The sequence below is a fragment of the Manacus vitellinus genome, unplaced genomic scaffold (assembly GCF_001715985.3).
Source record: "Manacus vitellinus isolate BGI_N305 unplaced genomic scaffold, ASM171598v3 scaffold_1_pilon, whole genome shotgun sequence".
Lineage (NCBI taxonomy): Eukaryota > Metazoa > Chordata > Aves > Passeriformes > Pipridae > Manacus > Manacus vitellinus.
In genome coordinates, this window is record NW_021939396.1 from 19,419,972 (window position 1) to 19,445,996 (window position 26,025).

The 26,025-nt window shown below is 40.5% G+C and overlaps 1 protein-coding gene across 1 annotated transcript; it reads right to left on the reverse strand.

The window, feature by feature from the left end:
• Positions 1-647: 647 nt before the first annotated feature.
• On the reverse strand, positions 648-26,025 carry BAALC (BAALC binder of MAP3K1 and KLF4). Its single transcript, XM_029959279.1, has 4 exons — positions 25,694-26,025; positions 25,532-25,641; positions 7,354-7,523; positions 648-1,291 (listed from the first exon to the last, which is right to left on the reverse strand). The coding sequence occupies exons 1-4, from the start codon at positions 26,023-26,025 to the stop codon at positions 1,187-1,189; spliced, it is 717 nt and encodes a 238-aa protein (XP_029815139.1). The 3' UTR covers positions 648-1,186.

The window sequence follows — 26,025 nt, forward strand, 5'->3', positions numbered from 1 at the left end:
TGAAAAGGACTTTTTACCATTCATACATGGATTTTCTTCCCAATGCTATCTATTTGTTATGAACAACTTTTAAAGAGTTCTTCTAAATGGTCCTCTAAGGATACCCATATATATATATATATATATGTCTATGGGGGAGGCAAATAAATTTACCTCTTTTGTCTTATAAACGTGCAAACTCACTGAGAATATATATTATTATTTCTATATTGAGAAGTAATATGTTGAATTAATTCCTGGACTTTACTACAATGAATGTTTATATTCCTTTTAGATGTATATTCATGATAATCGTGGAGTACTGTGATACAGGATGCTTACAATGCAATTAAATAATTTCTGAAGAGCAAATTAATTATATCTTGAAATAAAGTTAATTTTTTGAGCTGATATTACAATATGGCTTTAAGAATTATGGTTATTTTCATGAAATGTTAATGACAATCTTTTTCTAAGTCAGTCTGAGCCTCAACATAATTAAAGGGCCATATATAAAAACTAAGTAGCCATAGCTCTACTTGCCAGCTAAGACTAAGAACTTCATGTAAGGCTGGTCAACATGAAAGTTACTGTTTTTAAGACCAAAATTATGTCAATACAGACAATAAATTAAAACTAGGTAATTGAAAGTTTAATATATAAAAAGGTTACTGTATGACTTGACTATACATAACCAATATATATAGCTGAAAACAGATTTAGTGGAAGTCAACTGTGTGTCACTTTCTGAGAAGTCTGGGTTTGAGTTTTTTGAAAGTGAGTGCTTTAAAAGAACTCCATGGGTTTGAATGTGCACACTCAAAAATCTCTATGACTAAAAATGCAGATTCATTTGTTCATTTCCTGATTTTAATTGTGATGAGCTGTACCTCTTATTATCCAGCCTGATCTTAATAGCAATGCAGAATAGGACATACCCAAGGGATAACACAGAAGTTAGTGAAAAAGAAATGGCACGAATTTTGTTGTATGTCTGTGTAGTGCCACTGCTTTAGATAAATGATGTCTGAAGATCCTACAGTGTCTGTAGCTGGTTTCCACAAGACCTGCTTCTGAAGGCACTCAACAGCAGCTGCCTGCTGTATTCAACCTGGAACATCTGGAGATCTTCACATCTTCAGCGACAGATGACATTTAAAGTGTAGTGAAGCATTGTTAAATCCATCCTCACCTGCAATTTTCTTTGTTAATTGGCACAATTCTTTGTTTTCCTTCTGTCACTTTGTCTGATGTTTTTTGTAACATTAATGGCAACTTCTTTTGTGGACATTTTCTGTGGGTTCCATTTACTCTGTAAGAGATTTAAACAGTACAGTGAATTCCACACTGACAGCAGAGTCATTGGCAATTACCTCCTAACTTATGAAAACAGTTCTACTTAATAAACAGAATGCCTCCAGCATCCTTCACACGGAACTGTGATGCAGAGCAACTTTCTCATTCAGCAGGGACACAAGTTTTTATAACTGCTATACAGGCTGTGGACGACAGCAGACTTTGGATCAACCCTCTTGACTATAATTATGATCTCTTCATGTGTGTACTCTAAAAGCAGAGCAAATAAATCTGGTTTCAGTCCAGAATTGAAAATTAGAGGTTCCTTTTGATGTCACTGGGAGCTGTGCATCACTAGCCTGAGATAGAATTTTCTATAATTGATTTTGTGTTTCTTAAGTGAAAATACAGTTTTAAAGTAACATTTACTTCTGCCTGCGTATAAGACCCAAACACAACACATATACCTTTCAGAGCTTCATCAGATAATTTCTAATATTCAAAAAAGTCAGTCCATCTGAGGCATCCAAGTGCATCCCTAATTTAAATTTATTCTTCTCCATCTCCTTGTCTATCTGCTTGTTGCCATGGTCATGGCTGGGCTTCACGAACGAAGATTTAGGAAGGCTCTGTCCACGTTTGTTACAAGCACGCTGGTGACTTACGAGGCCAATACGAGATAGACATGTCCGATTGCAAAAGGCACAGCAGAAAGACTCCTTAGGTGGTGTATTCAGCAGGATACAATTCTTTCTGCGTTGTCTTTTTTCCTTGACAGTGATCCTGCGTGTGTTCTCAAAGGAAACGGCAGCGTTGAAGATGATGTGTCTCCAGGCCAGAGTAGACCAGTTATGATGATCAATGTGGCTGAGGTTGAGATGTTGTTTCAGGGAGTCCTTGTATCTTCTCTTCGGGGCTCCTCTCTTGCAGCAGCTGGAGGCAAGTTCACCATAAAGCAAGATCTTAGGGAGGCGGTGGTCCTTCATCCTGGAGATGTGCCCTGCCCAACACAGCTATGTTCTCAGCAACATGGCCTCAATGCTTGTGACTGCTGCTTGTTCTAAAACAGAGGGCTTGTTGCCATGAGCAACACACTATATGCACAGTAAACTGGATATGTCTAGCACTCAGAAAGTGCACTCAGAACTGGGCTGATAGAGACACAGGGGTGAGTTAGGTGGGTCTGATTATTGCATTTCCAGTAGTCTATGAAACTATTTGTCAGTGTAAGGAATGTCAGATAAATTAGGCACTGTTTACATGGCAGGAGTGCCAGCTAGAATAATGTCTCATAAACTTCCACTGACGAGAGTTGAAGGTACATATATATTTGCAGAGCAACACTTGGAATTTATTTGCTGCTGTATATTACTTCACATTTCTGCAGCCTGAATACACCTGCTCTTTTGTTTTTACTCCCCCAGTGCTACAGTTCATGCAAGGACTCTCCAAAGACTACATATATAATGAAAATCAAAGCAGGTGCTTATCAGTCAGGGACATAATCTGGATAAAACTCTTGCTTTTGGCATGCCTGACCATTATTGTGGAAGATATCTACTGCGAAGAGGGGAAGTTTCGAATGTGGAAACAGCAATTACAGGATGACCTGACTGAGGCTGCAGAGGAAGAAAACATGTTGTGAACTGATCCAATAAAACATTACTGACACAGAGACTGTTTGACTAGAAGAAGTTAATAATTGTTGTTAATATATGTTGAAATCTGTTGTACCCCCATGTTTTTATTGAATTCCATAATGTTCTCTCCCTCCTGTTTATTCCTTATTTTCCTATTGGTTAAAATCTGCAGCAGTGCAGAGTCCCCATGTTATGTAACTCCTCTCCTGGGTCTCCCTAATTGGATGTAACTCCTGTCAGTCCCATGCTCCTCCCTTTTTTCCAGAACCTTCTCTGCTCCCTCTATAAATAGGGGAACCATTTTGAATAAACAGACCTTCAACTCTGTTTGAGCCTGAAGGTTGTTGTGTCCTTTCCTCACAAACTGCAACAATTATATTGCCTTGACTGGCGTAAGGACTCCTCTTATCATCATCCTCTTATCATCATCATCATCATCTTTTACTTTCAGGTTGTTCAGACATTATCATCATGAGAGGATCCAAAGTTTACCAGATGCAGCCTGTGTCAAACTCTTTCCCTTTTGACACACAAATTGTCACAAAACCGAGGGGTAAGGCAGGAGGCTGCTTTAGAGCTTGATGCAGGAGAAAGTGAGAAACAGAGAGGTAATGCCATTTACCCCCTACTTGTTCACAGGCTCATGGCACAACCCAAGTCTCTGAGAGCACTGTGTGCTGCATTGCATTGTATTATAGAGCATGTAGAGGTAAAAGAAAAATTGTAGTCAATGTGAATGTTCAGATAAATAAAATAGGCACATTTTGAATTGGGGGGTGGTAGTCACATTCTCATCTCTAGGCACCTAAACTTAAAGTGTTCCAATTGGAAACTTGCTCCTCCTAGGCTTCCTTCAGTGGAGAAACAGAGATTCATGGTGACAAACCATGGAGCCTAAATTAGATACTATACTTTCTCTGAAGAAATATATATTTCTATTTTGAGTACAAGAAGTTTAAGACAACTTATGGTCCTTTCTTATGCATCTGCATTAGATGTGTAGAATAATGTAAATGACTTACTTATCATCACAAATTTTCTTTGTACTGAGCTGTAACTGTACAGATGTATGTTACTGAATGTACCTCAGCTAAAAAATGCAGGAGGAAATCTTTAAAGTCATAGGGCCTCAGGGCAGGAACTCTTCACTGAGTAGTCCCACAGTCAACACTCACATTGTTAATATGTTGTGGTAATTTGCCCGTACTTCCTACTAAATCCAATGCAGAAGTAATTTTCCAATCACTTACAAAATTAGGCAAACCATTTTCTCCAGCAGTATGCAGGGTAAACACCGTAATTCTCAATTGTAGCCAAGTCTTTTTCAAATTGGATTAATAATTATGTAGTTCTGTTCAACCATATCCAACCTCACCAATTAATTTTTCTCTGTGGGCTAGTGGCTATGACAGCTGTTTGTGTTTTTCATTTGCAACAAACTCATAGCTCTAGATATCAAGCTGCTGTGGAACGTGTCCCTGCACATCTGGAGGTGCAGTATCTTGTGAAAAAATACAGTAGTATCCATGTCACCAGGGAATATCTTTGTAGTACAGCAATACAGAGGTAATACAATGAAGGTATAAAATAAAAATATGTGTACTGATGTGTTGTGTGTTAGCAAATGGAAAGCGAAGTTCAATCCACATTCCCTTTTTCATTTGCTCAGACTCTTTGGGTTTAATTTTGCCTCTCTCAGTGATGTGACTCCTGACATGGGACCACCTCATATGGGGAGGGTGTGATGGTTACACCACGTGCTGTGCTGAGGCACTTTCTGTCGAGAAACGTCAAAAGATAAAGCTCAGTGAGGAGGAGTGCCCATCTTGGCAGTAATTCACCAGAAACAAACTGTGTGCATGCCTGAAGAGCAAGGACACAGAGGGAACTTGTTTCATGCCTGAGAAAGGCATGAAACAAAGGGTGGTGTAGAGGTGTTGGAGTCACGCTCTGTTTAAAACAATGCAGCTAATGAAAGCTAAACCAAAGGAATTACCTAAATGGTGACCAAAAGCTGAATTACACATCATGACCTTCAAAATGCATATTACTTTTCATTCCCTACATATGCTAATGATGTAAAACCTGTACATGCTTTACATGTATGATTAAAGTCACTCAAACTCCACCTAATCATGAAATTACATCAACTGAAACTTTTTTTTTCACCACCCTCAAAGAAAACAATACAAATATGACTTAAGAGGGGAGGGAGGTCAGAGGAGACTCTACCTTTGTATCCTGGGTTGGTCAACAGGCAGTACCCTCTACTCCCCCTTAGGGACACCTGTCAGGTAAGTTTTCCATGGTAATACTATTGTAGGTACTTTCTGATACCAGAGCATTTAGCAACAGCAATTTGTGGACCTTATTCTGTCACAACAAAATCAGTAAACTGCACAATTTGTGAATCTGGAGTCTTATTGAATTCACCCAGACTTACAGTGCAACTTATGCCATTTGTGCATCTGGGATTGCGATTGTGACCACACTGTGCCTCTGCTACCTTACCAGACTTACAGTGCCAAATTGGTCACTCTGAAATATTATCTGTGAAGGTCTCATGGGGACTTGGATAGCAGACAATGCAGAAAGCAAGGGGGTCTCCCTTCCCTAAATTTTTATGTGACAGAAAAATTGGTGTAGTCAGCAAGACTGCCATGGATAAACAGTTACAAAAGTATAAATGTGCTCCTTCCCAGGCAGACAAGGAATGGGCCTGAAAATTCTAGAAAGACAAAGCAATTATTTGTGCAATATTGGGGACTCACTTATCACACAAAAGGAAATGAAAGAGTCCCTTCCTTCCCAAAAATGTCCTATACAGAATATGCTGCTTCAAAATCAGAAAATGAAATTAAAGTCATCATTGGCCTTTGAGAGGGAAATAAAAGAAAGATTGGGAACCAAAAGAAACAAGCTTATAACTGAGAATGATAATTTTAGGATTCTACTTGCTTCAGCAGAGCACAGGGAAAGACAATTATTGGAGAAATTAGGTAGGAAGAGCCTCAGTAGAGAGAAACAAGGTCTGAGAGAGGAAATAGGAGGCGGGAAAGGAACTGAATTGTTACTATCTTTGGAAACTGAGCAGCTGCAGAAACGGTTACAGGAAGAAAAGGAGATAAAGCAAAAATTGGAAGAAAAGGTAGAAATGGTGCTTATGTGGGCTGCCAATCCACCCAGCATTGTACAGATAATGAAAGCATTTGTATCCCCTGGGGAATGGTGAAAAAGACAAAGGGTCAGTGGCTGCTCACTGTTGTCTGCAGGAGATGGAAAGCCAATATCACACCTCTAACTACTGCTCTGCCAGATTTAGCAGAACTGGTAACTCAAATTCAGGGAGCGTCCTATGCATGGATGGCAACCTAGATGCAAAAGATATGTTATTTATGATTCCACTCTGGGAACACATCAAAGCAAACTTTGTGCTCACCTGAAGGCAGTTCAATGTACCTTCCCACAGGGGTATAAACATTCACCCATGACTGAACAATCTGTAATTTCCAAAATTTTACAGACAGTCTCACTCCCTCTAGATGTGAAATTATATGATATTCAGTTAGGAGAAGACTCCCCTGAAAAAGTAGGGGAAGCAGCAACATGAAGTAGAAGTTGAGATTCCACCCGAGAAATGCCAAGGACCACGTAAAGGACTATATCTGCTACATCTGCAGATGACCCAGAAAGCAAGGAGGTCTCCCTTTCCTAAATTTTTACCTAATACTTTCTCATATGAGAAACCAAGGAAGCAGTAAACCAAGCAGTTTTTGGATTTCTTTAATCTGCAGCAGCTCAGCAGCTGCTACACAAACAGGGCAAGTGGAAATCTGGGAGAGGCAGGCAGGTAGGCAGGTGTAACAGGAGAAAGTTGGTCTTTGGTATAGCCCCAAATTCTTGGGTGTTCCTACATTATTGTTACACTGGATGACTCTTCTACAACATATATGACATATAAGTGAGGTAGAGGAGGGGGGAGGATCTGATCCAAAGCTTACTGAAGTTATTGAAAAGACTCTCATTGACTTTTTCAGGCTTCACATCCACCTTTGAATGAACCAGGGTTTATGCAGTTCACATAGTTTAAGCAGAACAGCAATTAAGGAAAAATCTGTTCCCTTTCAAGTAATTAATCTAAACAGTTTGCACAATACATGCCACAGCTGGACTGAGTTGGAAAGCAATGAGCGTGGGGGCTTTTTTACTGTAACAATGTGTGTGTTACTCTGATTGGCAAATAAAATATCAACTCTGTGGCCATTCAGGCACTGTCAGAGGTGCTTGGCTCAACCATGTTGTGGCTGTGGTGCAGCCCAGCACCATTTTCTCTTATCTCTTACACAGTTTCACCACAGCAAGGAAGATTGCCACAAAAGTGAGTTAGACCTGGTTGAAGCTAGTGCTGAGCACCCGGGGGACATAATTATACTCCTACCTCTGTGGTTCTGAAGCCATTCTGCCTCTGTGTCGTGGCTCCCATGCTGTGGACCATGGGGTTGGCACACTGAGAACCACAGTTATTCCTCTTTTCAGTGTTCAGCGTTCCAGATGGGGCTGATGCTGTAGTTACACCCGTCTGAGCCAACTTCCCATCCTCCAGAAGACCTAGTAGGGACACATGAAATTGGGCAATTAATACCGAGGAGCAATTTGCAACTGGCTCTGGCTTTCCCTTTATTTTATCACGTGTTTGTGAGACTGTGATGCCAGGTGTGGTGCAGTACTACAGTCCACCTCCTTGTGTCACCCTTGTCCTCACACTTGACATTATTTGCCCTTTTCCCTATAGTCCACTGCTCTGTGAAACACTGGCTCAGAAAACAAGGAAAAACGATCAATGAGTGCAGCACATCAGTAGATTTTTGTCATCTGCAGACCTCCATTGGCTTCTCTACACACACAGCTCCTTGCATGACCGACAGTTTAACTTAGGACCTGGAGAAGCTCCCCTTAAATCTGTTGCAGTTCTGGGAAATGAAGGAGTTAGGTGGAAATGAAGGGGTTAAGTGTGAGGATGACAAATCAGACTAATATGGGTGGGAAGGTTGATCTATTCATGGCCTTGAACATTTTTTTCATCAGAAGTTGAGAAAAGAAATTCAGGAAAAATAAATTTCTTACTGTTTTGACTATCAGCAATCAAATAAATGACTGATTTGCTTTCTGCTCTAGCTGTGTGGATATGCGTGCATTGCACAACATGATATTGGACAGCATAAATGAATTTTCTCATCTTATTGCATTAACAAAAATCAGTTGTCATTTATGGTGAGTACAGAGCACTAAACATCTGGTTGCAACACTGGGTCTAAAATACAAATACAAAGAGCAAGGGGGATGCATGACTGTAGCTCTCAATTTAGCTTTTGCCAAAGCTCAGTTATTAAAAGCTTTATGTTAAAAGAGAAAAAAAAAGGCAAATTTACTAACTGGCAATGCAGGTATCAAACCTGAAAGAATTAAGGGTTCACAGACACTAAATGAGAAAAAATTATCTGGAAAACCAATGACAAATCATTGCTATTTGAAGTGACATTGTATCATCAAAATCTTCTTCCACGAATCAGGTGGGAATTCAAACACAATGTTAAGGGTATTAAAAGGGAAGCAAAGTCCTGAATTCTTTCTCAGAAATCTGTAAGAAAAGCTGCATTGTCAGTAGAAAGCAACATCAGTAGCAGCTAGCAAAGGCAATGACTAAAATCAATAAAGCTTCAACCAAATATACAAAGCCTTGATATTGAAAATATTTAAAGTTTTGTGAATTAAATCATCTTTAAGGTCCCTTCTGATCCAAACCATTCTATGATTCTGAGTTAAGAAGTCTAAATACAAACTAGTCACTGCATTTCCCTGAGCAGTCAGAAGATGGAGTTGGAGTTTTCCAAAGACAAGTTAACTTGCAGTGGTGGTAACTAATAATGCTAAGTCATCTAGTTTTTGATAGAAAAAAAATTGAGCTGAAACTTGACAATACTACATTATAGTTTATTTTAAAATATACTTCAGCGTTTGGAAACTTTTCTGCTAGGTATAAAATCTAATTTCATTCTCCCATCTAAGTTTAGATGCAACTTCCATAAAAGAGTAAACCTCACCTTTCCTGCATTTCCCAAGAGTCCACACCTACTTCTGTTTTAGGTCTTCTCTCTTCCTATCACTCCACAGTGCCAAATGAGAAGCAAAAAAATGAGTTGGTGCAGAGCAGTAAGTGATACAGACTGGTATTGTAGACAAAACCAGTTATCAGGGAGAGAGATGGAAAGGCAATTAGCCATGTGTGAGTCAGAGCTCTAAGCCAGGAGTCCACTGCTTCCCCTTGCAGAGGAGCTGGGAGAAAAAGCTTGAGCACAGCTTCCAACAGGCAAACTGCACTAGGCATTACATACTAATTCCATTAATTGAATCTTTGACATTTCAAACATATATGAATTATGAGTTTTATCCTTCTGTGGAGTCATCCTAGAATTTACTTTCCACTGTGTGTCTCTTTGGCCATCTGGCCTCTGACTAAATTGTCTCGTGAAACAGCTGTCGGCTGAAAAGCCATTTTGTTATTAAACACAATTGTTCATTTATCAGACTGTGTTGCATCTTTTGGTCTCACACAAAATAATTTTTCTTGCATGAATCCATTTCTGGGGGCTGCTAGAAAATCTTGATCCTGAAAATGGTATATCTGGTTAATTTTTTGTCTCTTTTAGTATGTGGCCTGAGCATCCTTGCTGCATTCTGCATTGCAGGGGTGAGACCTTTTTTTGCAATACTTGTCAGAAATAAACCAGGTATCAGTATCTGATCCTTCCACTATCACTACTATATTTTTATATGGATGACCTAGTGGTCACCAATACTAGGTAAAAAGCTTTTTTATTTTATCTTGAAATATGTTTGCTATTCTGAAGTTAAGAAACTATTTTAAATTTTTTTTCATTGGCAAAGAGATGCTTTAGAGACTGGGGAAGAGTTTAAAGATTTCAGTGACTTGTTCTATATGTATGAGCACTGAGCAGAAATTACAGTGAGAATGCATGAGCAGTGGAGTTAAGAGCACAAGGTTTGTTCTTACAGAGCACCTTCTTATAGACTAGATACATAACACAAAATGTTGATTGCAAACCAGAGATGATGTTAAGAAAGGATTAGGAACACATGGTTGTTCTTAAAATAGCAAATACTTTTGCACTGTTATTTAGGGTTTGCCACAGTACACAAAAATGGAAGAGTTAACTCTCCTCTTTTGTACTATCTGGAATTTAAAAGCCAGTAGGATGGCAATACTAAGGGTCTTGCCTCAGTGTCATCTAAAACAAGAAAACTGTTGAGATATTTATGCCATCCTCACAGCATGGCTTCGATGAACTCTTTGGTCTTTCACTGCAGAACTTCAGTTTACACCAGCTGTTAAATCACCGTAGAGATTTAAACGGACGGGTTCAGTAATGTTGTTCTCATTGTCATGTTCTTTGCCACAACACCCTCCTGCCAAAAGTCTGTGGGCCTCTTGAGGCCAGGGAAAACCACAGATTCCATCTCAATGCTCATCAAGTATTTTATTTCCAAATGAACTGGCAAGGCTAGAATATTCTTATGGCTCCATTCCCAAAACCAGGGTTTCTGGGTGATTATTAAGCATCCATCAATGTGATGGCAAACCTTCCATCAGGAATGGCTAGTCAGCGTTTGGGGAACTGTCCCCTCTACGGAGAAGAATGGATGACAAGCGGCAGGTATTTCATTGCATGTAATCAGATTTATTTATAACGAGCGTACATGAGTTCTCTCTCAATGGTCGCAGGGAGAACACCCCTGCAGCAGCCCCATTGCTCACAAATCCAAGTCCATCTTTGCAGCACAAAATGTGTTAAAAAGAACTTGTCCTCCCATGGCAATGCTCGCTGCCAGCTTCCTCTATGCTAGGTTGTTGGGCTGCACAGGCGCGCCGAGTCCCGCCTTTCTTACCAGGCCAATAGAATCCTTTAGGCTGCAGTTTGACAAACTTTTTTTGAGAAGCATCAGGGGAAAAATGGGTTATTTTAAAACTGAAATCAATCCCTAGTTATTCTTCTCTGAATGACGCAAGCAGTCAGACTGGCACAACTTGGGAGGTAGCACAGGAATCGAAACAAGCAGCTCTGCAATAAAACAAAACAAACCTGACTCCCACTCATCCAGCCACACTCGTTCTTCTCACTGAGCTGCCTTGCTGAGCTGTCTAAATCTTCAGAGGTATATTCACATTGCTTCCAGCTACACCTACGTCAGGGGATGGGTATTTGTTTAGTCCATTTAGCCTGGATTCACCAAAGCTTCCCATTGTGTTACAGCAAAAACAGTGTCCCAGAGTTGATGATCCAGATCAGGATGTGATACAACTGACTGATACAAAGGAGTTTTTTTCTAAAATATCTTTCACTAAATCCCAAATCTTCCTTCGTGAAGCCTAGCCATGACCTTTCACTAAAAAGTCTGATGATTTACACCAAATGATGGCAGTTCAAATAGTTTTTGTTTTGTGTATTTTCACATGCACAATTTGAATAGATTTGAAAAACCAAATTTGCCCAAGTTTGGGTTTGGGTTTTTTTTTTACCCGACTAAAACACTGGCATTTTGTTCAAGCTTCCCAAAATATGAAAGTTTGGGAAAATCTGGATATGCACAATAATCAACTCCAGTCATTACCTTTGACAAACCAAAACTAAAAATCCATCCCTCTGGATATCTGGGTATGTTTTAGCTGTTTCACAGTTCACAAGAAGGACATATAAGAACAGTTTTACTATTATGTCAAAAGGTAATGAACATAAAGCCACCTAAAATCAGAGGCATCTCAATATAAATAGGAAGATCAGAAAGTTGGGATGATTTTGTCTGAAATATGTATTCTATGTGGAGAACAACAGGTATATTAAAGGTAATATAAACTCCTAGAAGACGATAAAGAGAACAGAACATGTTGATTGTCACTACTAACACAAAAAAAAGGCATTGGGATTTTTATATAGCTCATATAAACACTATAAATAAAATTAACTCTCCAAGAACTGCTGCTACTCATAATTAATAGTTTATCCTAACATTGACTATTCAGGCTGCCAGTGGGACACCAAGTTTTTCCAGTCCTTCCAGATTAACCTCTTACTCTCTCTGCTGTAAATGTGATGAAAAATTCAGTGTGTCCAAGCAAACACCAAAATTAGTTTTTAGAAGGAAGGCTTGAACACATCAATGCTTCTCCTATCTTAAGTCTCTAAAATTGTCTTTATTAATTATTCATAGATATAATCATAATGATTCTTTTTATTTCACACTATTAAGTCATGTATTAATACCAGGTAGAACATGGCCATTTTGTAAAGAACAGAAGTTTTTTTCATAACAGAATTGTAGGCTGTAAACTCTTCTGTATTGTGCAAAGGCATCTTTCAGTTCTTTAATGCCACTTGGAAATCTGATGCAAATTCACCAATGGATTCAGAGGATTCTGTCCATAATGCCTGTTTTTCTCTGATGACTGTAGTGTATTTATATCATAACTTCCCTCTCCACCTCAACTGTCCTTCTGCCAGGCTGCACCTCACTTTTCTAGGAGCAAGAGTCACCAATTCCCATCTCCAAGCATGTTCTATGAAACCTCTCAGCATGTGCTAGCATGTGTTCTTTTGTCTACATTCCCAATAATTTTTAAATTTTGAATGAATTTTCATAAACTGCCAGACAGCACCATCCTTATTTTGTAGTTTAGGAGATACATATTCAAAATTGCAGTCTGAAAAACTGCTTATGTTCATTCAAAATGGCTAAATCATGTAACTCTAAAAAAGCCCCACACATTCACACAGGGAGGGAGGAAGAAAGCTTTTAAAATAATCCTTTTAGTAAATAGGATGTTCATCACAGAGAAGTAAAAAAAGAATGTAAAATATGGAATGGAAATTTAAGACATTAGATCTGTATTTTTTATTTCTTCTGATTTCTTTTATTATAAGGAAAACACTAGTGATCACAAAACCAAGGATAAACATTGCATACATGCTGCTCTGGTTGTTCATACAGCCTGGTTACAACTAAGAATTTAAACTACTCTTAATGACAGTATCTCAAAAAGAGGTGAAGAAATTTTTACTCTTAACTCTTTCTAACCTGATGTTAGCGTGGAAATAAAGATGATGTGAAGGGGGGGAAATTACATGATTAATTCAGTTTACAAAAGTAAAACTGGTCTAAAAAAAAAAGTAGTGACATGGATTGACAGCTGGCCCAGAGAGACAGGGACAAAAGAGAACTAGGGGGAGTGATTTTGTAGCCCTTAAATATCAAGACCACAGGAAACTTCTCAAACCACAGATAAAGGTAGGTCTGCCTGGATCTCTTGCCCAGACTTCATCAAAAGAGTACATCTCAGTAAGATTCAAGATGACCTGTGACAAACAAAATCAGCAATGCTGCAATAGTTAATGCTGTCAAGAAGTTTGGGAGGGGTGTGAAGCCTTGTAGCAAGGAGACAAAGTTAATCTTAGCCAAAAAATCAGATCTTTGTGGAAAAAGTTATTCCATGTTTTTTTCTTACGGTATTCTCCCACTTGAGTTTAAAGCAACAGGCAGTGACCAAATCTGGACATGAATTCCCACCCAAATATGCTCTAGATCTGACTCAGTACTGTGTGTGACCCTGTGCTGTCGTGTTCTGTTAGGGAATGACAAGCACACATTTGTTTAAAGTGGGTAGCTGTTGATTAGTACGCTAAGTTTATATCTATGGAATCAACTACAAACACAAACCAGTGAGGTTCAATTTTCTGGTTCAGCAACACCCTTTTTATTTATCGTGACTGTTAACTCATGCATAATGCATAAGACGCTGGTTTAGAAAATGCCTGCCTAATAAGATGCTGCACTGTAAAGATGGACTCTCAGAAAACTCACAGTGAAGACAAATGAAGAGTGTTATCATCACATGCAGTTGCTTCCAGAGGAAATATGTGTTTGTAATCATCACTGAGTTTCTTGTTTTTAATGCTATAGACTGTCAGTAAGTACAGAAATACCTGTTCCCTCTGGCTGTTTTCCTGAATTGCTATATATTTTTGGGAAAGCCATGCGTTTACAGGCCTGAGGGTTGCTTTGTGCTCCTGCTTCAGAAACAACACATAGCATGGATCTGATAAAAAATGAATGGAGTGGAGGCTGTGAAAAATGTCAGGTTTAAGTCATTTCCTCCAAAGCAGTAGCCTCGACGATGAGGCCAGATGCTCAGGAAATCTGCAATAGCTCTTTTCCCTAATAAGACAGAATTTAGAAACTTTCAGGCATAGCAGAGAGTGAGTTTATAAGCCAGGATGAAGGATCCAGAAAATCTGCAGAGGGATAACCTGCTGCAGCAGGGAAATGTTATCAGAAACAATATTTTGGATCAGCAAATACAATAATGCAATAAATCTGCTGCTCAGATGTTCAGAGAATCCAGAATGATTTATCTGAACTCTAACATGATATGAATTTTAGACAGTGAAGCAAAATACAACGAATGTATTAATGCCTTCCTCAAATTCTGGAGGTGGCTCCGAAGCTGCCCCCAGCCAGGCAGGGCTGAGCTGTGCCAAGGCACACCATGGGTGTGCTCTGTGCCTTCCTCCCTGCTTCCAGGGATGCTTATTTGAAGTCAGCTCACCCTAAAGCACAAACAGCCTATCAGGCTGCAAACCTTACATGGCCTGATTTTCCAGGTACAGGCAGATGCTAAATCTTTGCATATTGTATGTTTTGATTTCAAATTGTGATTCGGAATCATGGTACAACTATCTTATAAGCAAATCTAAAAATGTTGGAATCACATCTGTGAAACAAAGGTTAATTGTTATATTTATTCCAAATAGGAAAAGCATGCTGCAGCACTCTTTAACAATGTGTGATCATTTCAAAGCTCAAGACAAAGGATTCTACATGGCAAATAGACTCCAGAAGCTGAATAAAAGGGAATTGGTCTGACCATGAAGGGAAGATAGGAAAGGTTAACTTAAGAGAACTGTAATCATGGTGCTAGGCAAGGACTTAATGGCAGACAGACAACAGAGTTTGATGTATGAAGATACAAGTTTTGATAACTGGAACAAGATGGAAGAACTGAATTTTCACTACATTGTGGAATACGGATCAGCTACATTTTGAAAGGCTCTGCAGGATGAGTACATTTTTTCCTGGGAAAATAATGAGGCAGAATGGATTAAACAACTAACCAGTGCCACATGATGTGCCAGAAACAGATCACTCATTCCTCCACAGTGAAAAACTAACACACAAATAGCAAACCTCTGAAGTGCTTTTCATAGTACTGCATTTTAGAAGGACAGACAGTGCAGGCATCTGCTTCTCTACACGCAAATATACGGCCTATGTTTCAGTACTGCCTATGAAAAATACACCTTAAAAATTATACCCTCCACACACAATACCTTACGTCATGGGTGTCCAAATTACGGCCAATCAACCTGTTTTCCAAAGATGCTGGCTTTTGGCTCAGTTCCTGTCTGACTCTCTCCTTAAAATGCCAAGACAGAAGCTCCCCTCACAGGAGAGCACTGTGTGAAATGGAAAACAAGCAGTAGGCTGCTGGCCCCCTCTCAATCATCCTTCCCCCAGTGGTGCCCACCCAGTTTAGAGATGGGTTCTGAACAGTGGCTTAGAGCTGTGGGTGTTCACGTGGCCTTTCCCTCTCCTTTACATGGTCTTTCATTCTTCTTTGATGTGTTATAATGAAACATCACTCAAAATGTTTCAGGCTAATTTCCAACACAGACATGGAAAGTATTACTATCATTCTTATTACCTAGCTAATAACGCATGGAATTTTAAGATGAGCAGATAGTATCATTTCAATTAATTACACTGAGGAGCAGCAAAAATATTTAGGCAGACTAAACATAAATCCTTATGAAAAGCATTTAAATGTACATGAAATTTGAGCTGAAAGGACTCTTCAGTTTTGCTCACCAAGGTTCAACTGCTGGAAATTGAAGCTAAAGGTTCCAGGTAATACATTGCACATTTATTTTAACAAATAGTGATTAACTAGTAGCCTAATTTACAAAGGCTTAGGCAAAATGTCAACCACTGGAAAGCTGTAAATTCTGTTTGAATGTCCCAAAAATGTGCTCCATATGGAAATTAACAGAGGACAGACCAGTGGGCTGTATGGCCAGCTGACATTCCAGCCTTACAGTCTATGAATATACAAAAGGATACTGCTGACTTAAGTGGCTCACGTTATGACTACAGTCATAAAGTGCTTTGGCTCAAAGTATCTGTATGCATGTGAAAAAGTCATCACTCACATCTAATGTTCGCCCTAAAATGAGGGCCGTTGCCACGTTAAAACCTAATGTCATCAGCCAGCAGCAATCCTTTAGATATATCTGTGACATTTTTTCCGTCTTTTCCACAGGCAGTGTGAGCACTTAGAAAACACTCGGGCACCAGCATTATGCAAGTGGTAGAAATTCATTCTTTTAGTACTGCAAGTGCTTGAAACAATTCAGATGGCCCACCTAGGAAATGCTAGCAGTTTACAAGAATGACAATTGCAACATGAGGACAATATTCAGATGAAATGTGCAGAGAGAGAAACACAACCATATACATTGTTAGGAGACTGGTAAAAAAAAAAAGGTAATCAAAATATTTCAGTCAGTCAGTAAAGAATAGGTTGATTATTTTTCTCTAGCATCTCTAGCATCCACCCAAACAGGCTACCCTGAACCCATGTTCTTCCAGGTGGAATGAGAGGCTCAACATTACTTCTTTTTCATCAGCTTAAAATTTTAGGCTCAGTTAAGCAAACAGCAATGCAGAGGGGTTCAGTGGATCCAGGAAAAACCTTAAAATGTAAAATCCTGCCTCATATCTACAGTTGCCCACGCTAACTGGTAAAACACCACTCCATCTACTTGTTTGTTTTACTTTTAACTCATATTTTTCCTAAACAGAAAAGGCAGTGTGACAGTCTAGGGAAGCAATTATGCATGTATTCATCACTAAATAAAATTGCACTATTGATTTGTGTATAGCAAAGGACCAAGCCACTTGTTTCATGAGAGACCACTGCTGAAAAATGTACACACTCACCACACAGCCTTCGAAATCTGATCTGCATACTCCTGAAAAGAGGGCTGCTTTGTGTGGCTCAAAGAAAAACCTTTATGATAAATGCATGGCTTCGACCATTACATTTCTGAGCCTTAACTATTACTGTATTTTGATTTAAGGTAAAGCCCAACTTTCATTCCCAGATTTCTTTTAACTGCAATCAATTTATTTCTGTTTTAAATCACAGGAACACCTGAGGAAAAAAGTGGAACTGGCAATATAATTTCTGCTTCTATGAAGAAATATATTTCTATAACTGACTACAGATAAAGACAAGAGAGATTTCTATCACTTCAATGCTGGATTACTGCAATTTATGCTTAATGTGGGAATTTTGGAAATTTTAATCAACAGGCAATGAGGTAAACTGCACTCTGAACTGTATTTCCTGTATGCAACATATTGAACCTCTGCTTTGAGACTGGCAGGAGTCTTTGCTTAAAGCTAATTCAAATTTTATCTGTTTGCTGTGAACTCTACATTCCTAAACTGAAAAATACAGGATTAGAACTGGCTGGAAAGTGTAAATTCATTCCTAAGGAAAAGAAAATGAATGTTTAAATGTCCTGAATCAGCATATAAAGGGGTGGGAGTGGTCATGGGGAGAGAGCATTTTCCACAAGAACAATAATTTTGCAGAGCAATTTACTTCTGAGCATCTTGCAGGCAGGATCTGTCACTGACAAAAGCCACCACTCAGATTTCCTGCCTAAATCCTTTCAGACACTCTCCCTCTCTCACCATCCCTACTCCTGCTGCAGGCTCTTCCCATAGTTACTGACAGCCCTCTGGCTCTAAGATTTCAATGCTGCAAGAGATTTTTCCACAGGAAAATAATTTGGAAAGATGGTTCCAAGTCATCTCTCCTGCAAATCATCTCTGTTGATGCTCAACAACCTTTCTGCTTTCTGACAGCTGGGAAAGCCTTTCATGTAATTCAAGTGTTCATGCACATCATGTTTTTAGTAAATTTATTTTATCAGTGGGTAAATTACTATAATGGGGTAAAGTGTGGGTGATCAATCCTACTAGGTTTGCTTTAGATTGTAGAGGGGTTTAGCAAGACTTTTGGCCATTAACTAAATGGGCATGAAGCAAAGAGTAAGAGGCTTTGTGGAAAAGTTTGTTTCGGGGTTTTTTTTTCACAGCCTTTGCAGTGTTTTGAGACAATTCTTGAGTCAGAAAGTGCAATAGAGAGCCTGCTGGGGAAAGAAGAGGCAGCTGGAGGACCCTGCCCAGCTCCTGACTTCCTCTCCTGTCACAGGAGTATGAGGCAGCTGCTCCCACCTGAGGCACCAGGACCTGTCAGGAGGATTCAGGCGGTACCTGAATGACAATAACCACCTACCATTAAACAAGATCAAAGTTGTTCGAGCAATTGAGTCTGATACATCTCACAAAATAGCAAGTTGAAGGTTCATGATAGAAGAAAATTTCCCATCTCTCAATTATCCTTGACACTTTTATTAAAACTTCACTTGCTATGGATGCAAGCTTTTTATATGAGAATTGATACTTATTAAAAACAAAATAATTTAAAAATACTTTTAGAGGTGGTGGGAGAGATTGCTTAGTACATAATAATGGGGCAAATAAGTATCAGTGATATTTTTTAACTGAAAAGTGAAATTAAGCCAGTATTGTACTTTCATGTGACAGCAAAGATTAAAATGTGTGCATTGGAAGAATTAACAGCTTGGGTTAGTCTGAAAAATATGGTCATTACAAAAGATTATACTTATCATACAGTCAAATTTTTATTTATCATATGAGTCCAATTTTTCCAATAATATCAATGCTGTTTTGTGGTGCAATAAATACTGGTTTAGGTCAGTACTGTAATCCTTGACTGGGCTCTATGCTGAGCAAACCCCAAGTATATGTGTTGAATGGGAAATGTCAATGTTGAGTGTTTTCAGGTCAGTGCATTGACAAAAATCATTTATTGCAGAGATTACCCATTTAATTCTATTATTTCCCTCTATTGCTATCCAGTGCTCTTTATAATTTCCTGATCCATAGACTGGTGCAGAATTGTTATTTTTTTAATGGCAAAATTAATTTTTTTTTAATTTCTAAGAGAGGCATACAGCTGGGTGGTGCATCAATGTTAATTCCCTTTGTCCTGCAACACTTCCCACCCTTAATGCATGTGGGAATGGTTAACTCCTCTGAAGCAGCAGGGGCTCCGGGCTTTTCCATTGTCTTGATTTGTCTCCACATTTGGTACTGAGTTTGTACTTCAGTACTGACAGCAAGGTTTGCTGTTTTTGTGGTCCTCCAGAGGTGTAGCGGGGAATGACACAGAAGTCGGTACCACTCAGAGGGAAACCTTTTGAATAACCCTACCAAATCGTGCTTTCAGGAAATTCAGAGGGCTTTGAACCCACTTATCTTCCTCTTGTTGTACAAATGGAACCACCTACACAAACCCACTCAAGGACCACTCAAGAAGTGTTTTCTGTGTTTAAGAAATTGATCCTCATAAATGTTAGCACATAAGTTGATGTACAAGGTAGGGGAGACATTTTCAGAAAGAAGGCTGTTTTCTGAAAGCTAGATGGTAAAAATTAGATGCAAGCGCTTTCTCTCCTTACTCCTCAGATGGACATGGGAGAGAAAACATAATGAAAGGCTCATGGGTTGAGATAAGGACAGGAAGAGATCACTCAGCAATTACTATCATGGGCAAAACAGAATCTACTCGAGAAAATTAATTTAATTTACTGCCCATCAAAATCAGAGTAGGATAATGAGAAAATATAAACCCCTAAACCTTAAAACACCTTTCCTCCACCCCTCCCTTCGTCCTGGGCTCAGCTTCACTCTCTGTTTCTCTACCTCCTCCCACCAGCGGTGCTGGGGGATAGGGAATGGGGGCTGTGGTCAGTTTATCACATGTTGTCATTTCCAACCCTTCCTCCTCAGGAGAAGGACTCCTTGCACTCTTCCTCTGCTCCAGCATGGGGTTCCTCCCACAGGACACAGTTCTCCAGGAACATCTCCAACATGAGTCCTCCCCATGGGCTACAATTCTTCACAAACTGCTCCAGTGTGATTCCTCCATGGGGTCACAAGTCCTGCCAGCAAACCTGATCCATCATGGGCTCCTTTCCCCATGGGTCTGCAGGTCCTGCCAGGAGCCTGCTCCAGCCATGGGGTGACAGCCTCCTTTTGGCATCCACCTGCTCCAGTGTGGGATTTTTCAGGGGCTGCAGGTGGATCTCTGCTCCACTGTGGACCTCCATGGGCTGCAGGGGGACAGCCTGCCTTCCATGGTTTTCACCATGAGCTGCTGAGGAATCTTTGCTCTAGTTCCTGGAACACCTCCTGCCCCTTCTTCTCCACCAACCTTGGTGTCTGTAGAGTTGTTTCCCTCATGTATTCTCACTCCTCTCTCCAGCTGCTGTTCTGCAGGTTCTCCCCCCATCACTTCTTAAATATGTTATCCCAGGGGTGCTACCACTGTTGCTGATGAGCTCAGCCTTGGCCAGTGGTGGGTCTGTCTTGGAGATGGTTGGCATGGACTCCACTGGACATGGGGGAAGCTTCCACCATCTTCTCACAGAAGCCAACCCTGTACCCTGTCACCTGCTACAAAACCTCACCATGCAAATGCATTATATTACTATATCCAGCGTCTGGACTAATATGGAATAGGGAATTACTGTAATATGTCTGCAGTCCAGGAAGAGGCTGCATTTATTCACTTTTACTGTCATTCCAAACAGTAATAAGATCATCTCCTGGAAATATCACATCAGAGTCACTGCTTTAGTTGTTTATTAAACCTACCAGATTTTGAACCAACCCATTAAAAAAAATGCATGAGCACAAAGAGATCCTGGTATACCCATATAACACAATGATCCCTCTTAACCTAAAATAGACTGTTTATTAAATACTTCTCTGCAGTCCGATTCACAAGAAACCCTCTGCTGCACCAAGTTTTTAATTTACAAACCGATGCTTATCCACCTCTGTTAAGCTCTTAACTTTGCGCATACCGGGTAAACTGGTAAACGAAGGAGCGGATGACGGCAGGGCGGGCCAAGCCAGCACCAGTCCCTGTTGTCATGACAACTGGTGCTCGCACAGCCCGGCCCTCGGCTGCCGCTGCTCCCAGTCCTCTGCTGCAAAGGACGGAAAACAGATTTTCCAAAACTTCTGTACCAAAGGTTACATCCAAAACACCATATTCTGCGCACTGAGTCTTGATCAGAGCCTAGCTACAAATATGGGCCTGATCCATAAAACTTCCCACAGTTGTCAGCGATCAGAAAACAGTGGAGCAGCAGCATGAGCCAGTCATTTAGCCTCAGAGAACAGAGCAAGAATTATTCATAAACACTCAAGTATATTGAGGGCAATTATACAAGATAAACTGTTAGCCAGCCAGATTGCTAGACAGTGATAAAATTTCTCCTGTATTCCTCTTGTTTTCTCTATTTATTTTACAAAGGACTCAATTCTTTCATTTCATAGGTATTTTCCAAACATCTTCACTGGACAGATTTCATTCCTCACAGTCCACTGACTGCAGTTATGTTTACTGATGCCCATGAGCAAGTTTTTCTCCTGAATTCATGAAGTGAGTCTGTGCCAAACATGGATAATGTTTTTCTTTAATATGCTTCAAGAAAAAAAGACTTTTCTATAGAAATAGTGAAAAGTAGAAAGCATAAAAAACAATTTTTTTTGGCTGATACTGTGAGTCACATAATGATTAAAATTCAACATATGTTTTACTAGTTGAGAAACTGTATGAGTCCTGAGCTTTATGCAGCTTTTCATTTCTGATATAAGAGAATTATTTTTCACTTGGTTGGTACACCATTTCAAAATTAATTACTTTTATTTGCATTTCAGTAACAATCCCCAGCTAAGACTGGGGTCTTACTGTGCTGGTTGCTGTGGGAAAATAGTAAGGAGAAATCCCGTCCTAAGGCGTTTGCAGCCTATGAGATAAAGCCTGATTGTAAGGGCTCTCTGACCACAAAGCAACATGTTGCTTTACCCACTCTAAGCACCTTCAAGTCTAATAAGGAAAAAATAATTGAATACAGCAGCTAACTTAGCCAATGAAAATGGAGAGAAATAGAAATATGATGACTTAAAGCCTTCTTTAAAAAAAAAAGAAATTAATTTTTGTTTATAGTTGATTTTGAACGGGTTTATAAAACACTTTTACAGTACTGGTTTCTTGTAGGAAATTGTGCATCCTAAATTACTAGGCTACACATATGTCATGTCAGGGCTGTGCAAATGTGTTCCAAAATACTTGAAGGTTTTTGTGTGTTTTTTGTTAAATCACTCTTTTCCCTGTGGTTTGCTTGTAACCCATGGTGACTGACCTGGGAACTCGCCTGTACCCACAGATTCTTACTTCCCCAGAAAGTCATTACTTGTGCTAACACTTCCACTTAGCTGAATCAGACCCTCTACAGAGAAGGCAATTTGTGCTGAGAGTTGCAAGGATCAAGGAACGGTTACTAAGCAGAAATGCAGTCCATTATTTTTCCCAGCTATGGCCTACGCAATAGCTGAATCCTGTGAAAAGTTCTTTGCTCTCATAGCAATGGATGTTCTTACAAGAAATGGCTCTATTGTAGGGGCTCATTGTGACTCTTTTTCCTCTCCTGTGGAAGCCACTTGCCCTATGAACAGTATGTACACTTGTCTTCTAGAAGGTATCTTTCAATTTCACCATCTGCAGTGCTTCATGAAGCTATTTAGTACTTTTCTATCCCTCTTCATCTTTATCAATTTATCCTGTTCATCATTACCAAAACCTCAGCAGCATACTGCAACAAGTTGCAACCATCTATATTTGTGGCTGTTAGTGACTTCTTGTGACCTAAGTTACTTCTTGTGAACTTAAAACCATCTATTTTATTTTAGCTATATTATAACAACTAACATTGTCCTAAAAGTATTCCTGAAAAAATAGGGAGATTACGATAAACTTTATTAAAATGGATGCAAAAAATCAAGTAGGGAAGTTAACAAATATTCTAAGAAAGCATCAATTGAAATGGGGCAAATGGAAAAGGAAATGGTAAAATACTTCCTTCCTAATTGAATAATATTTTAACTTTCAAATGTCTTTGCTTAAGGTACAAAGATTTGGCCACAGAAATACGTACAATTCTAATAAGGCACAGAAAGCTAAATGTACTGGCTGAAATTTGTGGTGCGATTTGTGGGGGTGAGATTACTCAGACTAAGATAGGATAGTTCCTACCTTTTCCTCATTGATACACTTGCTAATCCCTGCATACACTACATTCTTTCATCCCTGAGTGATTTACTCCTCATTACATTTTGATGTCCAGTGTCTGTTGTTTTTTCCATTTAAAAGAAACGTGTTGACAATCACAGCCACCTCTTACTGTTTTTGTCCTTTTCCCAAAATACTTCTTTGATCTTATCTTTACTTCTCTCTTCACAGAATTTCACCAATATATTCCAAGTGAAAAATGAAATATAACTTCATCCTCTTTTCCCCATCCTCCTTTGGTGCCCCCTTCCCTGGCTGCCTCCCTTTCTATGTCCTAGTTACAGTGTCTTCCTACCTTGATTTATGTCAATGTCATGTCCCATCTCCCCATGACCCCCATCCTGCTCATGTGCCCTCCCTTACTCTTCCCTTTTGTCTCTCAATCTTAGGTGGTTTTCAGTTCTCACAATAAAGGCATGTTTTCCTCTTCACGTCTTAAACTCATACTTGACCTCATTTGCCCCTCCAATTTCTCCCTTTCATCTGTAAATTCACTTAACATGCTGTTTCTAGTTCCCTAGAGTACCTCTACTTATTCCTTTTCCTTTCTTACTTCAAACCTTACCCTACTATAGCTTTCCATTAAGTACTTTATGACTTTCAAGGCACTAATTGGGAGCAGTGTGTGTTCCTCAGGTTCCTTAAACTGCCACCACCAGAGCTGTGCTGAAGAGTAAATCTTGCCCTTACTTAAGTCCTACAGTTCCTTTGCTCCTACTAGTCTGTCCTCTCCTCATTCACTTTCCTCTAATCTCTTCTTTCTTGTAAAGTTTCTCTTACCCTAATCAATCTGTGTTGGACTTGAGTGTTGTCCTCGACTCCTTACTGCTGGTATTCTCATCTCTAAATACAAATTCAACTATCACATGTTTCTGGGAAGAATACTTACTGGTCTATCTCTTTATTACTTCCTATTCAATATCAAGTCTTGGACTTTCTGGCTTCTGTTTATTATGTTCAGGCACCAATTGAAAGTAAACATGGCTAAGATAACACTAATTGTGGGTACACAGGTAACACTCACTGTGTTTAGCCTTCATGGCTGGAGATGAGACTGACACCTGTCATTCGAACTTACTGGCCAGCACTGTCTTAAACGTCTTTAAATTCCTGATATGATCTTTAATATGGCATTTTATAGACCCATTCACCTTCAAATTCTCATAATTTCACATGTGATTACTACAAAGTCTTTCTTTAGCCTTCAGGAGTAAAACAGACCACTTGTGACTTCTCCCTCCCTGTTGTATTCTGGTCAGCAGAGAGTCATGATCTCTCTATTCCAGATGACCTGTGATGCCCACTTTTGTGAATTTTCACTCCTGCACTTCCATAATTTCTTTTTGGTGCTTTGTCACTTGCTATAAATGTCTGTAAAGCTACTGCTTTTCCTCTGAAGCTGCCTATAGGCATTTACTACTTCATATGGAAATTATAATCTACCTGGAGCAGTGACCACTTTCACGCTGTGTACAATATGAAGCATGATGAATTTCTGGAACTAGGCTGAGATTTCTAGATATTGCTGCAATACATAATAATTCTTAAAACATTTAAGACTCCACATCAGATCAGAGCTCCTCATTCCCTTTCCCATATCCGTCTCAACTGTAATACCTCAGGTTCACAGCTCAGGATGTGTCACACTGACAAGATCTGGGAAATTCAAACTTGCAGGTCAGCTTCTGTGCAGCCCACCCTCTGGCCAGTTTTCTGCAGATAGAAGGTATCAGAGGTAGTGTGGAAGAAGGCTGCGCACCTCTTCCTTAATTCAAACCTATTTCCTAAATGACTTGTTTTGCAGAAGAAAAAGACACGTATTCCACAGCAAGACCCTCCAAGACCAAGTTCTCTTCCCTTCTGGTGACGCTGTCCCACAGCTGCAGGCGTTTAATTCTGTCGCTCGTAGCCGAGCGCGGCCGTGAGCGGGTCTCTGCACCCTGAGCAGCTCTGTTAGCGCAGTGCCCGCTCCCGGCCGGGCAGGGCAGGCGCTCCCAGCGCTCGGCGGCTTTAGGGCAGACTTGGGCGCCTGCATTTCTCGGCGGGAGCGGAATACGTTCCCCTCGCAGCAGAAGAAGGGGGTGCACACACACAGCCCCGTGCACGCACACGTGTGTGTGAGGTGTCCATACAATGTGTGTCACGGCCGCTCCCCATCCCGCGGACCCCCCGCGCCGCCCGCACTCACCGGGGCGCGGCCCGCCCTGCTCCCGCCCGGGCTCGGCGCCGCCGCCCTCCTGCTGCGGGCTCTCGGAGTCCGTGTTGGTCAGCCAGGTGGACTCAGTCTCCCGCGTCCAGCTTCGTCGTAGTTACCGGGTCGATGCGTCGGCCCGGCTTGCAACCGGCGAGCCCATGGCGAGCGCCGCCGCTCACAGGCTGCATGTCACAGGCCGCCGCCGGGCGACCATCGGCAATGCCGGGCAGCCATCGCACTGCCCGGGCACCACTGCGCACTGCCGGGAACCGCCGCCCCGGCTCATTGCCCCCGCCCCGATCATCGCTCTCGGCTCTCCCCGGCTTCCGCTCGTCCTTCTCTCCCTGTCTCTCCGGCTTTATTATCTCCGCTGCCCCCCCTCCCTCCTGGCTGTCCCCTCCCCTTCTCCTGCTGTTACCCCGTTCCTTCCCCTCCCGCTTCACTCTCCCATCGCACCCCCTCCCGCCTCGGCCCCGATCTCTCCCCAT